Source organism: Mustela erminea, chromosome 10 (assembly GCF_009829155.1).
Source record: "Mustela erminea isolate mMusErm1 chromosome 10, mMusErm1.Pri, whole genome shotgun sequence".
NCBI classification, from domain to species: domain Eukaryota; kingdom Metazoa; phylum Chordata; class Mammalia; order Carnivora; family Mustelidae; genus Mustela; species Mustela erminea.
Genome location: NC_045623.1, coordinates 32,862,738 through 32,876,560, shown reverse-complemented (window position 1 = coordinate 32,876,560; position 13,823 = coordinate 32,862,738). Strand labels below are relative to the sequence as shown.

General features: G+C 32.9%; 1 protein-coding gene across 12 annotated transcripts in view; it reads right to left on the bottom strand.

The window, feature by feature from the left end:
• Positions 1–739: 739 nt before the first annotated feature.
• ZNF644 (zinc finger protein 644) overlaps positions 740–13,823 on the bottom strand; it is a 101,162-nt gene continuing 88,078 nt past the window's right edge. For 11 of the 12 annotated variants that reach the window (XM_032360621.1, XM_032360620.1, XM_032360624.1 and 8 more), the window contains 2 exons: positions 3,260–3,362; positions 740–2,433 (listed from right to left, as the gene is read on the bottom strand). In XM_032360621.1, coding sequence (XP_032216512.1) covers positions 2,241–2,433; positions 3,260–3,362 — 296 coding nt within the window. In that variant the 3' untranslated portion in view covers positions 740–2,240. Of the gene's footprint in view, positions 2,434–3,259; positions 3,363–5,391; positions 5,462–13,823 lie in introns of those variants that run through there. The other variant, XM_032360628.1, reaches the window with a different exon arrangement.

Below are 13,823 nucleotides of genomic sequence, written 5' to 3'. Positions count from 1 at the left end.
ATCTTTACCATGAAAAGTGTTTTTTACTTTACTTTCTAGGAATCCCTCTAAGTTTACTGTTTTTAATCTGAATTATTCCATTTACTTCTTCTCACATACAGAAAAAGAAATTCTTGTTTTAAATAGCTTAACATAAAAAATTTAATATAGATTTGCTTATAAAATCTGTGATCAAACTACATATTCTACCTGTATTCTTACATCTTGATCGTCTGCTTAATAAAAATCACAGAATTATAAAGATTAGAGCTGAAAGGGGTTATAGTGACTGCTAGTCTTTCCCTCCCCAAACTGTAATTTTTAAAAAATTTCTGAACTCTACCTGCTATGTAAATAATTCGTCCAATTTAAAAAATATATTCATTTATAACTATGAATGAAACATGCTCTGTAGGAGACAACTAGTATATACAGACTTTGTATAATTTTAGTTTGAAGTAAAGAAATCTGAAATTTTAATTAGTTTCATATTTATAGAGAAATACAGTTTGCATTAGGCATTTCAAAATATAAAAGTAACTTAGAAGTACTTTCCCCTTATCTAGTACCCCAGAGATCCGGAGACCCTTGGTTAATAAGAGTGATCCATCTAATCCAACTTCCTAATTTCCTATATAAGGTATACAAATAAAGTAACCTGCTAAGTATAAACAATTTAAATAAAATAAAACACAACGTCAAGTGGACTATTTCCACCAGTGATAAAAGTAAGAAATGCTTCACAATATAGACATTATAATTTTCTTTAAGTCTTTTTTATTTAGAGATTTTTCTGGTAAGGAGATATACCATAGGAAAGCAATTTCACTGGCAGTGAGGTATGTATATACTCTACCAAAATACTCCTTATTTTAACTGTTTTTAACTTTATTTACATATGAAGAAAATTATCAATGCATATCCTTATTTCAACTATAGTATTAGCCATACTACATGAAATAAAATGAAATGGTGCTTGCATACAAAAACTGTTATTTGTAAAGGAATCTGACTGCAGATTAAAAGAAATATTTTGTTTTTGGAAAGAGTTTAAAAGAATCACAATTTATCATGACCAAGACATCTGCACCATATTTTCCATTCCTCACAGCACATTTATTTCAGTAATTCCGTTATGTCGATTCTTAGCATGAGCATAGTGTTACACGATTTTCGTACATATAATCACATCCAAAACAAGTTCTAAAATTTAAATTGTAAACATTCTCATCATATGTAGAAATATTTCAATTGGTGTATTAAGTTTTGCTAACTGATCAAATTTGGAATATAAATGAGAAAGCCTATTCTAAGTTGTGTAGTGAGCATTGTTTATTAATTACATTTCTACAATGTTAAATAAAGTAAGAGGCAAACCTGTCCTGTAAGCATGTCAAAGTTTAGGTAAAACATTAAAAAGAAACAAATCTGTTAACAAAAGGATGTCTTGCAATAAAGAACATTAGATTTTTAAATCTATTATGATACAAAAATGTAAAGGGTAAATAGCATCTTTGTTGACAAAGTAGGAGGTAGCATGGATGCACCACTTTATTGTCTGAGAAATGCAACTGGAGTAAAGAATATTTCCTTACCACAAATAATTTCCAGGACTATGTACATATTTCTTTTAGAAATACTTGTTTAAACAAATCTCCCTCCACTTTTTAGTATAAAAAAAACCGTTCCATGTGATTTTAAAAAAACACTTACACATCTAGATAGAATAGTACTCTGCCCTATTTGAGTGAACAGTCTCAAACTATGAAGTACATGATATTTAATGCCCTAAGTTGAGTAAATTTAGTTTAGCGGTTCCTGGTATTATACAAAACACTAAATACATACAAACAAAATATAATATCTTATTTTTCAATGCAAGTCTTGTGGGGAATAAACAGAACCTTGATTCCGGTAACACTGAAGAAAATGTAATTTTCCAATTAAGTCTGTCTTTAAGTTATCCATGTGTAACAGTTTACTAATGACTGCTTACATGTACTGATCTTTCATTGAGTGAACACAGTTAACTGACAAAACTTAGTAAATCTTAAAAACACATCCTCCATCCTATATAAAATATATAGACTACTTACTGTTTGAAGTACTCAGTTTGCTCTGATGTCACTGTAATTCACTTTTCCCCATTTTCCTGCTTTAGTATTTATAAATGGATAATTTAACGTGGCTTTAAAAAAAAAAGACAAAGAATTTCAAATTTACATCCAATTTAAATTTGCTATTTAAAAGGTTTCCTTGTTCTATGAAGCTGCTTCTGCCATTAGTAGAGAAAATGAAGTTTCTGTAATGGAGGCAGGCTTTTTAAGTAGTGACGTGACTTCCACCATGCCAGCTCCAGTCCGTGGAAGATTAGCGTTTACAATGTGTCGTTGTAAGTGCTTAATCCAGTCTTCCTGAACAGACAATGGTCCACGAAAGACTAGGCCACAAAACCTATAGAAGAAGTTGATAACAGTTCTCTTAACATGACCAATTCCCTTTATTTAAAACCAATTCACATAAAATCCATATACATAAGAAGTAGGCTTCACTATATCTTGGAGATATTATCACAAACTGTACTACTTAACAAAAGTTCTTAAATACATATAAAGTCAAAATTATTTAATACAATACAAAACTGCCAATTCATATGCTTAACAGCTATATTACCTGTAGTAATATTTGTAGAGGTAGAACTATTATTATTAAATTGAAATTAATTAAAACGTCTTAATACCTATACAACTCAATACATTTAAAACAACTATAATACCAAAATGTACCATTCTTTTCAAATGACCCTTCCCCAACTCAGAATTCTTTAAACTGCATGAGGATGAGTAAAGAAAAAGGTGGGAATAAGTTTGTATAGCTATATTTATGGGAATAAGTTTGTATAGCTATACTTAGAAGTATGAGTGGAGAGAAATGAATTCCCAAGAAGTAGAAACGCAAGACAAATTAAAAAAAAAAAAAATCAAACCAAATTAAAGTACATAAATACGAAAGCAAAGCAAATAAATAAAAACATCACAACAAAAAAAGCTCCTTTCATAAATCAGAGTATCATCAAAGTTCTGATATAATATAAAAAATTTATTCATCCGTTGTGAAATACAGTGTATTATGAGCTAAGTAAGATTTTAAGCCCGTCTTCAAAACTTCATTTATAACTTGATAGCTGAGAATGCACCTTCTGCCACAAATTAAAAATCCCTACTATGTCTCAAAGCAAAATCTGAAGAAACTGAGCAGATACAGCAACATAAGCACATACCTGCATCGGAGAATGTAAACCTCGTCAGCACCATGAGGTAATGACAGCATCTTCTTCTTGCTTCCAGATCTTGACCTTGATTTCTTTTGTTTACAATCTAAGGCTAAAAAAGGGAAGAGAAAGACTTAGCATTTCATATATATTCTAAAATAGAAATACATACTTCTAGAGAGGTCAGACCATCTAAACCAAGTTAGAAAAAGTCTATATTCATCTGTATTCCCTGAAGCATGCACTAAACTTGCAGCTGGGTCTTTAACAACAGTAATACTATCTGTATGCATTCTTCCTGCACTACTTTTCAAATAATGCTTTATCATATACCGAACTAGAACTGAGAGAATGTAACTAAACTCGAAATTACTAAATTGGCCAATTATCACAATGATAATCTTTCCTCTTATGGTCGTAAGTATGTTATTTTCATATCTAATTACTCTTCCTTATTTCCAGGAAAATTTCAACCTTTTATTTAAGATCATTAAATTAAGTTTCCATCTGATTACTATTCCATTAAGTAGGTCTCACATGTTTTGAAAACTTAGTAAAGAATCATCAACATAATAAAAAGCCAATGAGAAATCAATTTTATAGCAAATATATATCAAATAGCTCTTAAAAATTATATGCTGGCCCAACATTTGGAAGGGCAAAAAAAGCTCAACTCTCATTTTTTTAAAACTCAACCTGTATTGCATGTACAGTAATGTTTTATTTTATTAAAAAATAAATGTAAATCCAGATTATCTCACATAAATTTACAAATGGACTGGAAACGTAATGCTAATTATTCTTTACATTTTTAAAATAATTTTACATTTTCTCCTACAACTTACTTTTAAAATGTGATTAAAGGGGGAAAAAAGATTTTTATATTAAAAGTGGATCAAAATTTTGTGCTGTTCTTGAAATTTTTCTATTACTTGACTTCTCCTTCAATCACGTATTCTAAAAAATGTAATTTAATAGAGGGAAAAAAGGTATTTTTTTTACTAAGTAGGAATGATAGGACATAACATTTTATTGGTCTTTGAATATAACTACACCATTCCTTTGGACAAAGGGATGACAATATTCCAGGGTGCTGCTGGTCAATTAGCAGGAAGAGAAGGTAAGAGTTTATCTCTAGGGATCCAAGGGGGAGGGAAACAAATATAACAGAAGAGTTACACAAATGGTTTTTCTTCTGTTAACCTGTCACATGAAATCCCCTGGAAATTCTAGGAAAGAGAGAACAGGAACTGGCTATTCAAGGATTCTGTGAAATGAGTTGTTCCAAGTCCAGATTCCAAAAGAATAGATGCTACTATTACAAAACCAGTAAACACAGTTCCTTACAGTAGTCTAGTGGCAATGCTAACAGAAATGTCATATAGAAAATTAAAAACCATGAGAAGCCTAGATAAATCTCATTCAAGCCGCTGGTTTCTGCTTCTTGTCACCTGCCTCTTTAAAAGTAAAATCCTGTTTGGGCCCAGAGTATTCCCTTGCTTATGCTCAGAAGAAGAATCTAGTAAGTAAAGAACTGCAGGAAATCAAGTTAAGAATGGCTAATTCAAAGCTAAACAACCAAAATCTGGAATAGAAAAATCTTACAAATTATTAATTATTTCAATCAAGACCCTGGCACATAGAAACTCAACAAATATTTCTGGTGTAAAAAACAAAGGAAAACCCAAATTTTTAACCTTTGACATTTAGACAGCATATGAATGGAAATTTGTTCTGCCACTATGCAATATAGGTAGCATTCCTGCAAAACACCTGTGGGTCATTTGTTTAAATGAGTATGTTGCTAACAGTCACATAGAAATTCTTCATTGATCAGTCTACGGATGTGGAAACTAAGTTCTTTACAACCAGTAGGAAGAGTGAGGTATCAAGTACTTTGTAATTAGTACCTTCAGTTTCCTAGTTGCACTGGTAAGCAATCTGAATTTAAGTGGATTTTAAAGCATAGAGCAATTGATAACACTAGAAGTAAAGAGTTTAGGGAACTCAAAGGGTTAAGTGCTACTAGACGTCAGCTATTCTTTCCCTATCTAAAAGGTAAACCACACACAATCCCTGTCTTTGTTATGTGGAACAGAATAAGCATTTGGTTTATCATGAGATTATAGGGAGAATCTTACTTTGATGAGCTTGCTGGTTGTCAAAATTGCCACAGTGTATTCAAATTCCTTTTAAAATATAAATAAATTACTGTAGGATACAAACAGAATGCATTATAACAATCCTTTAAAAATCTGTTCACAGAATGCTAATGTTAAATGTGTAAAGCAAATTGAGGGAAAAGGGCAGAGGGTGATGGGCAAGTAGGCAATAGAATGTTTTGTCAGTTATATTTAGATGCTATAATTTTTTAAAAATGGAAATGGACATTTGAGATATAGAAATGTTTTTGACTTTAATACAGGAAAAAGAAATTTTCTGACTTTTGATGTTGTATGGACTCTAGAAACTGAGCTTTTATGAATGATCAGATCTAAATTTTAAATGACAATGTCATAGGCTTTCATAGTAATTTAATATTTGAAAGTATGACTTTGGAAAGTAGGAGAACTCTGCCAGTATATGATTGAGAATCTCCATTACCCAGGATTCCAAGTAAGTTTAGAGAACCACATGCATTGGGCATCCTTGGAAGTTTGTCCATAAAGTAAGGATATGAAAAACTTGGGACCTCTGGTAGTTTACACCTAAACACCTTGGTGTCTTGATATCTCCATGATCATTTTAAAATTTCTTATCCCCTGAAACATCACTTATTTATTTTAGATGGTAAAACATGAATACATTTTATAAGAATAGTTTTTTCTAATACCAACATCCAAACTTCACCCCTGCATTACTGCCCAAACATTTTAGAAAAATCTGCAAAAAAATGAGTATTTAATATGTTAATATGCACACAAAGGGACATCCATATGGTATTTTCTACACGAAAAAGATGATTTACACAAAATGCTCCACTAAATGAAAAAGATGATGCACAAACATATTATACAAATGTTCTCATTCAACAATTTTTATTGTATCTAAAGGGAAAAGCAGTTTTATTCTGGCCTGCACCAGGAGTCACTAGAACATTAAAAACAGAACACTAACCCATTCAGTTTTAGTATAACGGGGCTTATCAATATTTGTGATAAATAGCCAAAGGTTTAACAAAGTTGTTTATATTAATAATCTGCCAAATACATAACTTTATATAAAGTCATTCTTTGTAACAGGATTTTATTTGTTAGTGTCAAAAAGTAAAAACATGCACACTTTTTTATCTCTTCCAAAATATTTTAAATCTACCAATGTTTTTATACTTAAAATTTACACAAAATACTAGACTGGTTTTAGAATCTTGATTTTCTTCTCCTTGAGTTTAACTGCATTTTAGAAAGGAACAAAATCATTCAAACCGTCCTATGGCACCTATGGGGGAGGGGGCAGAAAAGTGATCAATTTTAACTAGAAGACTGTTGAAAACATCTTTGCAGTTATCTGATTTATAAAGGATCTGATTTCCTACTGAGAGTATTTTACTTGTAAGGAGAATAAATTATCCTGTAAGGCTATATACAAAGTTTTAGAGTATACCTTTCCTTTCAGTAAAACAGCTGTTTGATCAAATAGGAATGAAAGAGAAATACAGTAGACTTATGAACGCTCAAAAAGAACACCATACTACTATGCTACAAAATACAACAACAGCAAAAGCAACAACAGCAACAACAACAAATGTGTCTAAGGCACTAAACCAAATCAGTTAAAAGCAAATCAATGAGTAACACAAGAGATACAAATTCCAGTTTGTTTTCTGAGCCTTATTTAGTTTTATACCTAGAAGAAAAAGAATTTACTTTGGGCTCCAACAATAAGTCCTTTTGACCTTTCCACCTTTCTTCCCATTACATACATCTGTTTGAATTTCATTTTCTTTTTAGTTCACTACACAAATGACCTCCAAATACAAGACTTTTTTTCTTAGGAACATCTGAAGCTTCAGTGTGGTAAAGAAGCACATCATAACTAAGTTGACATTTACCTCCAAAATATTTTTATTTGCAGTCATCCTCCCTTACAATGGAAAGTTCCATCTCATTTGTTTTGTTCCTAACTGGTTTTTGGCATCTCTGGAGTAAAGTGAAAATTAATACAATGGCCAGGTTATATACATCCAAAATAAGAGGTATGGTATAGCTCTACTAGAGGATAGGAAAGGTCGTCTTCATCTAGTTGGCCTGTGTAAGATGGTAGGCAGCAACAACAGCTAAGAACTCATTCAAGAAGACGGTAGGAATAAAAAGATGGAAGCATGTAAGACATCATTCCACCACCACCATTAACATACTGGTAGTGGGGTAAGTAACGGCAATGCAAAAGTTAGGAGAAGAATGCATATGTCCCAAGGTGCACACAAATTTGAGATGATAAATAAATTCAGTTCTAGTTGCTATCATTAATCCTTCAAAGTTCGTAAGTCCCAATCATATAAAGAACTGTGCAAAGAGCATTTTCTTTCCCTCAGCCCCAACGAAAAAGGAACATCGCTTTTGGGGGGATGGGAGAAGAAACATGTTACCTTGTATAAAATAGGGATGGGGGAGGGAGGAAGCCAAATTCTTATTTCTTCAGTGTACGCTCTTCTCTTTGCAAAAAGTGCCTATAAGACTTCATGGGTATATGACTTGTGCAGTCACATAGGATCCCATACTTGGTAAACACTGTTGTCGTACGCGGTCTTCAAATTCTTAATAGTTTTTTAACACGAGACGTTACATCTTCATTTTGCATTGGATCCTGCATATTACGTAGCCAGATCTGAGTACCTACCACTCTAAATGAGAAAGGCAGCCCCTCAGCTCCACCTCTTAATCTCTTGGCTCATTAAAAAAAATAGCTATTAAGAGAAAAATCATTAAATCCCACTCTCTATAGCCCATTAAAATGGAAAGGACTTTCCTACTCCCTATACCAATTTTTTGTTTCTAGGTATACTGCCATAATCAAACCAGTCATTATTCCCAAGATACATATAACGCAGTTTAAGGGGTTTATTGTCATGAAAAGCAATGTTCCCCTTCCAATCAAAATTAAGCATATAGATAGATATACAATTAGCAACCTCAGAAGTACATTTCCACCATCATTTTCTCTTGATAGTTTCACTCCAAAATTGGATATTTTTTCCAGGATCCTGTATGTTACTTTCATCAATTTTTAGAGTTTCCATTCTCAGTAACTAAAACTATAACTAACACAGAATCACAGAGCAATCATGGCAAAGTTAATTAGGTCCTAGATGATTTAACATTCTACCTAGAAGAGGACAGAATGCAAAATATGTGAAAAGCAGATTTCCTTTGCTTTAAGTATGAGGTTTATTGCTTAAAGTATTAATCTAGAAGAGGCAGGTAGCTTGAGTTTGCCCTACATATTAAGGATTATATTAAGCGTAGGAATAGCCTTCTATCCTTGGTTCAGAGAATAAGTTCATGCAAATGAAGGTAGCCTTTATTTAAGCTTAGGTCTACTTGGGAGAAAAAAGTACATTCAATTTGTAGAAGTCTCTGCTATTTCAAAGTAGGGGGGATGTTTGTAGAAGAATATTCTGAGCAACCGTCCCTTAGGTGAAGGAAAAAGCTAAAGGTAAGTATACTTCAACACAGATTTTTATAAACAAAGAAACTGCAAGCGGACTAGTTTTTCCAGCTTGTCAAAAGCTAAAAGCTAACAATATCCTGGCTACAAGTTGTTTACTGGTCAGTTAAGAGTTAATAAGGATAGCAAATTTATTATTTCTCTGTGGTAAGAGGTTAGGAAAAAAACATTTAAAATTCCTTAGGTGGGTTGGACTTGCATGCTGTTTTACTAAAGCAAAATATGCACTTACCAATATCAACCACTCTTCCAAAACTAAGACACATCTAAAATTGGAATAAACATTAAAATATATAACTAATCTGTTATAAAACTTTTGTTTAGAATTATTTGTATATAATCACACTCCCTTGACCCCTAAAAGCCTCAGTATTTTCAAAATAAATCATTTTATATTTAGTAGGAGTAATTAAATACATGTTTCTGATTATAAAATTAGGTAATGAAACCACATTACTTTAATATTGCCATAAATTATCTTTACTATAAACATGTCCAAGTTATATAGGGCGCACAATAATTATAACGGTATATCTAAAGGTCACGAATGCACAAATCCCAATAGATTTGATTTTTTTTTTTTAATAATTTTGAAGTTTACACATTCCAGCCAAAACCCAAACTATAATCAAACATGGTACTGACCAGGTCCCTTCTGCTTTGAGTTAACTTCCAGCTAAGGCCACAACTAAATATTTATTCTAAACAATGCACAGCAAGAATTAAACTTATTCCTCAAATTCCAGACACAACAAAGAAAGAGTGAATACTATTTTTCCACTTCTTAGATACATGAGGGAACAATAGCCTCCATCAAGTCATCCTCTTGCCCTTACCTCCAAAAGAAAGTCCGTGTATTGTTTTATTATTTCCATAAAGTCATTTAATGGCCAGAACATGCCTTGTTACTTGTAAGGTATAATTATATCTTAATCCAGATTATAAACAGCATTAAAAAATTCATGTTAGAATAGAAATCACAGCAAACACAAAACATTATAACAAAGGACATAAAGGTATTAGACATGTTAAAAAATCCAAATATATAAAAATCTAGGTTAATACAATTGTTAAAAAAAATCAAACAAGATATAAAAAGCAAAACTCAGAAATTGTAACAGAATGAACAAAAATGGTAGGGGACTAGTTAAGATTTTTATGAAAAACAAGTGGTTAGTAAAAAAAGATTATTAACCAAATAGAGTTCTCAAATTTTATACTAATGACATCAAAAGCAGGCATCATAAAATGTAAATATTTTGGGCTACAATGGTACAAAACTCTTCAGGGTTCCACTCTCCGAAATACAAATTTACTGACTGAATAAGTGTGGTTATTGGCTCTGTTACAGTGAATAGCTAGATGATAACCTATTGCTGGATAAGCAATGAAGTCTACCCTTTGCTTAGAAACACCATGATTCATTAACTATACTGACTGGTATAACCATCTTCCCGGCAACATGATTTAAAATCTGAGTCATCTCTATCTCTGTCCTCTTATTCTTCCACCTCTAACTAATCTGCCGAATTCTTACCTACTTCCATAATATTACCTTTCCTTTACATTCATAGTCATTGTCCTGCTTCAGGACTCCTAAAATGACCTCACCTACAATTTCTCCACCTCCCCAGCAAATCCTTTAACTTTTCTCAAATTCTTAAAAACAAAAACAAACAAAAAATCCCCCAAGCCCCCACAAAACTTCACTTTTTCCTTACTACAAAAGTTAATTCCATCACCAGAGATTAGCATTCCATATCCTTTATCCGTCCATCTTTACCTCCTACTTCCTCATATTTTCAATAAACTTCCCACTGTCCCAAGTTGCGCCCTCCTATAGGTAAGCTTCTTCCCTAACCTGATGCCTATTTCCATTTCAATTAGATATCCTCAGGGTCCAAATCAAATGTTACTTCCAAAAGCCTTGCCCGGTCCTGGTCCAGCTAAAAGTACCTTCCCTCCTCCTCTGAACTTCCACAGTGTATCATGAGGAGAGGTGTACCTCTCCAATGGCCCTTAAAATTTGTCCTGTATTACAGTTATGTATAATGTGCTTCTACTATAAGATCCAATTTATCTCTGCAGTACTTACTAGCGCAATGCATAAACCAAGCAGGAACTGAAAAAATTGCTTGTTGAATTAGTGAATAAATCAGACAATCAATTTTTAGTATTGTGGGCAAACAGTGCATTTCTTGCTGGTATTATAAAACATAAGGGTGACTCTTATTTACCAAATGATTAAATTATAGTCAGTCTACAGTTTCACAAGGCAGAAATAAGAACATTTTAGAAACATCATCAAAATGGTTAGGATAAAATTAAGTGTGACACTAGTCTTTGAATACCTGGAAAATTTATTCTACTTGAACAATTCAATGTGCTAATGTTTAATGATGGTATGTTATTGTGCAAATATATAGAGACATGCACTTTTACTGAGGAACAGTACTCCAGAGGTAAGTTAGAGCCAAGAAAATATAGAAACCTATTGTCCACTTTATCAGGGATAACTTTAAAATACAAGTTTGACCACATTATTCCCCTATTTTAAAAAATCCTTCCATGACTTCCTAAAATTTTTAGCAAGGATTCAAAGCGTCAACCCCACCTTTCTTTCATTACTATGTTCCCAAATACCTGTAATTCAATCTTCCAGCACCTCCTGAACTCAAAATTTCATCCCTTTGGGCCTAAGCCATGTCCTTTGCTCTACCTAGAATGTTCTATTTTATCTCTTCCTCCTAAAACTACTCATCCATCAAGTCTAGGGTCTAGTTGAAACCTTATCAAGTTGTCCATGTTAGTGCAGTTGTACTTATCCCCCAGGATCATAAGTATGTTTATGCAGCTCAAGTATAGGGTCTTTACAGCCTCAGAGCTAGCATTGTCCTGGTATACGATATAGTAATGAAAAATTTTGTTTAAAGAATGAAAATTTGGGCGCCTGGGTGGCTCAGTGGGTTAAGCCGCTGCCTTCGGCTCAGGTCATGATCTCAGGGTCCTGGGATCGAGTCCCGCATCGGGCTCTCTGCTCAGCAGGGAGCCTGCTTCCTCCTCTCTCTCTCTCTCTGCCTGCCTCTCTGCCTACTTGTGATCTCTCTCTGTCAAATAAATAAATAAAATCTTTAAAAAAAATAAAAATAAAAAAATAAAGAATGAAAATTTTCTGACTACCAGTTTTAATCTCTCACTTTAAACATAATGACAAGAAACACAGCAACATGAACTACTTTTACTTTTCCTTTTTCCTTCTTTTTGAGGCTCTATTTAAAAATGAGACAAATTGTGAGAGCAGCAGGAAAAAAGAACACAACTTAAGTCCCAGCTCCCCTCAAAAAGCCTAAAGTAAAATAAACACCTTTATCTCCTACAGCACATATACTTTACTTCCATTCACTTGTGTATTATCTTGCATAGCTCTAATTTTGATAGTTTTATATGTGTTGCCCATATGCTCTCCTAAGTTCCCTGATAACAGGGACATGTTTTCATACTTCTCCTGTATCCTCCATATAGCCTAGTCTAGAGTAATTACAAAGGTATCTGCTTTAACTAAAAGCTAGTTTGCTCCTTTAAAGTTTGATCATCATAAGATAAAAAAATGTTCTGTTTCTACTACTCTTTCTGGTGGAATGAATCACTACAAAAACATTCAATTTCCTCAAGATGCAATATAATAATTTTTTAAAAAATTGCAGAGATACTCACAAAAAGTCAAATAATTTAATGCCATCTTGAGCTTTCATAATACTATTTTTTCCTTTCTACCACAGGAGAAAAGTGTTCCTATAGCACTTTCCACAATAGAAGAATTACTTTCTGGTGGCTTATCCACGCACTCAGCACCTGGCACTGTGTTACACATTCATTAGCACTTGTTGTAGGCCTCTATGGCCAATTATATTAAAGCTGAAAACAGTCAAAAGACCCTATTAAGTAACACATAATCTACTAATCCACTTAAAAGTGGATGGTATGAAAAATAAAACACTGACTTTACTAAAAAAAGAATGTAGATATATTGCACTGGTGGTATTGACTGAAAGACTTTCTAGTATCAATTTTTAAGTTCTCTTTTTCTCATTGGAAGTTGTTTATTAATTATGATGGTGGTGAGTCTATTGGTGTAGAATAGCAATAATCCTGCATTACTTCTAAAATGTCATGGAAGTATTCTGAAGGTAATGAAATGAAGCCCTTCCCCCAAATATATTTGCATATAAAAATGTTTTCAGGGGCACCTGGGTGGCTGAGTCAGTTAAGTATTCAACTCTTGGTTTTGGCTCTGGTCATCATCTCAGGGTTGTGGGATCAATCCCTGTGTTGGGCTCTGCCTTGGACATGTGCAACCTACTTGGCCTTCTCTCTTTCCCTTTCCCTCTGCCCCACCCCTTCTTAAAAAGAAAAAAAAAAGTTTTTCTTGCATTAATTTTAAGTAACTAGAAATCTCCAATTTACTTTAAATATTGGAGGCCAGCATTTTATTTTAAAAATATGATCTACAGATAAACATTTGAATACAAAGATTAAAGAAAAATTACTTGTTGCCATAGAAGTAGTATTGTGATTCCTTAAATGTTACTATTGTTGATTCTGGTCAGTACTAGTCCCTAAGAGAAAAAGTTACTTAAGGGGAGTGTTTTCAACCTGTGGATAGTAACTTCTTAGTAGGTAGTAAATCAATTTACTGGGTCATGACTAGCATTATTTTTAATGAAAAAGAATAAAATAGAAATACATCACATTCAATTCGGGTGAATAATGAATGAACAAATGAGTATGTGTATTAATATGGGTTTGTATGTACAGATGTAAAAATGGAGCTCCAATAAAAGTGCTGAACACCACTGTTACTCTTTCTTCTTTCCAAGAGATAACATGGCTCTGTACCACAGGAAAG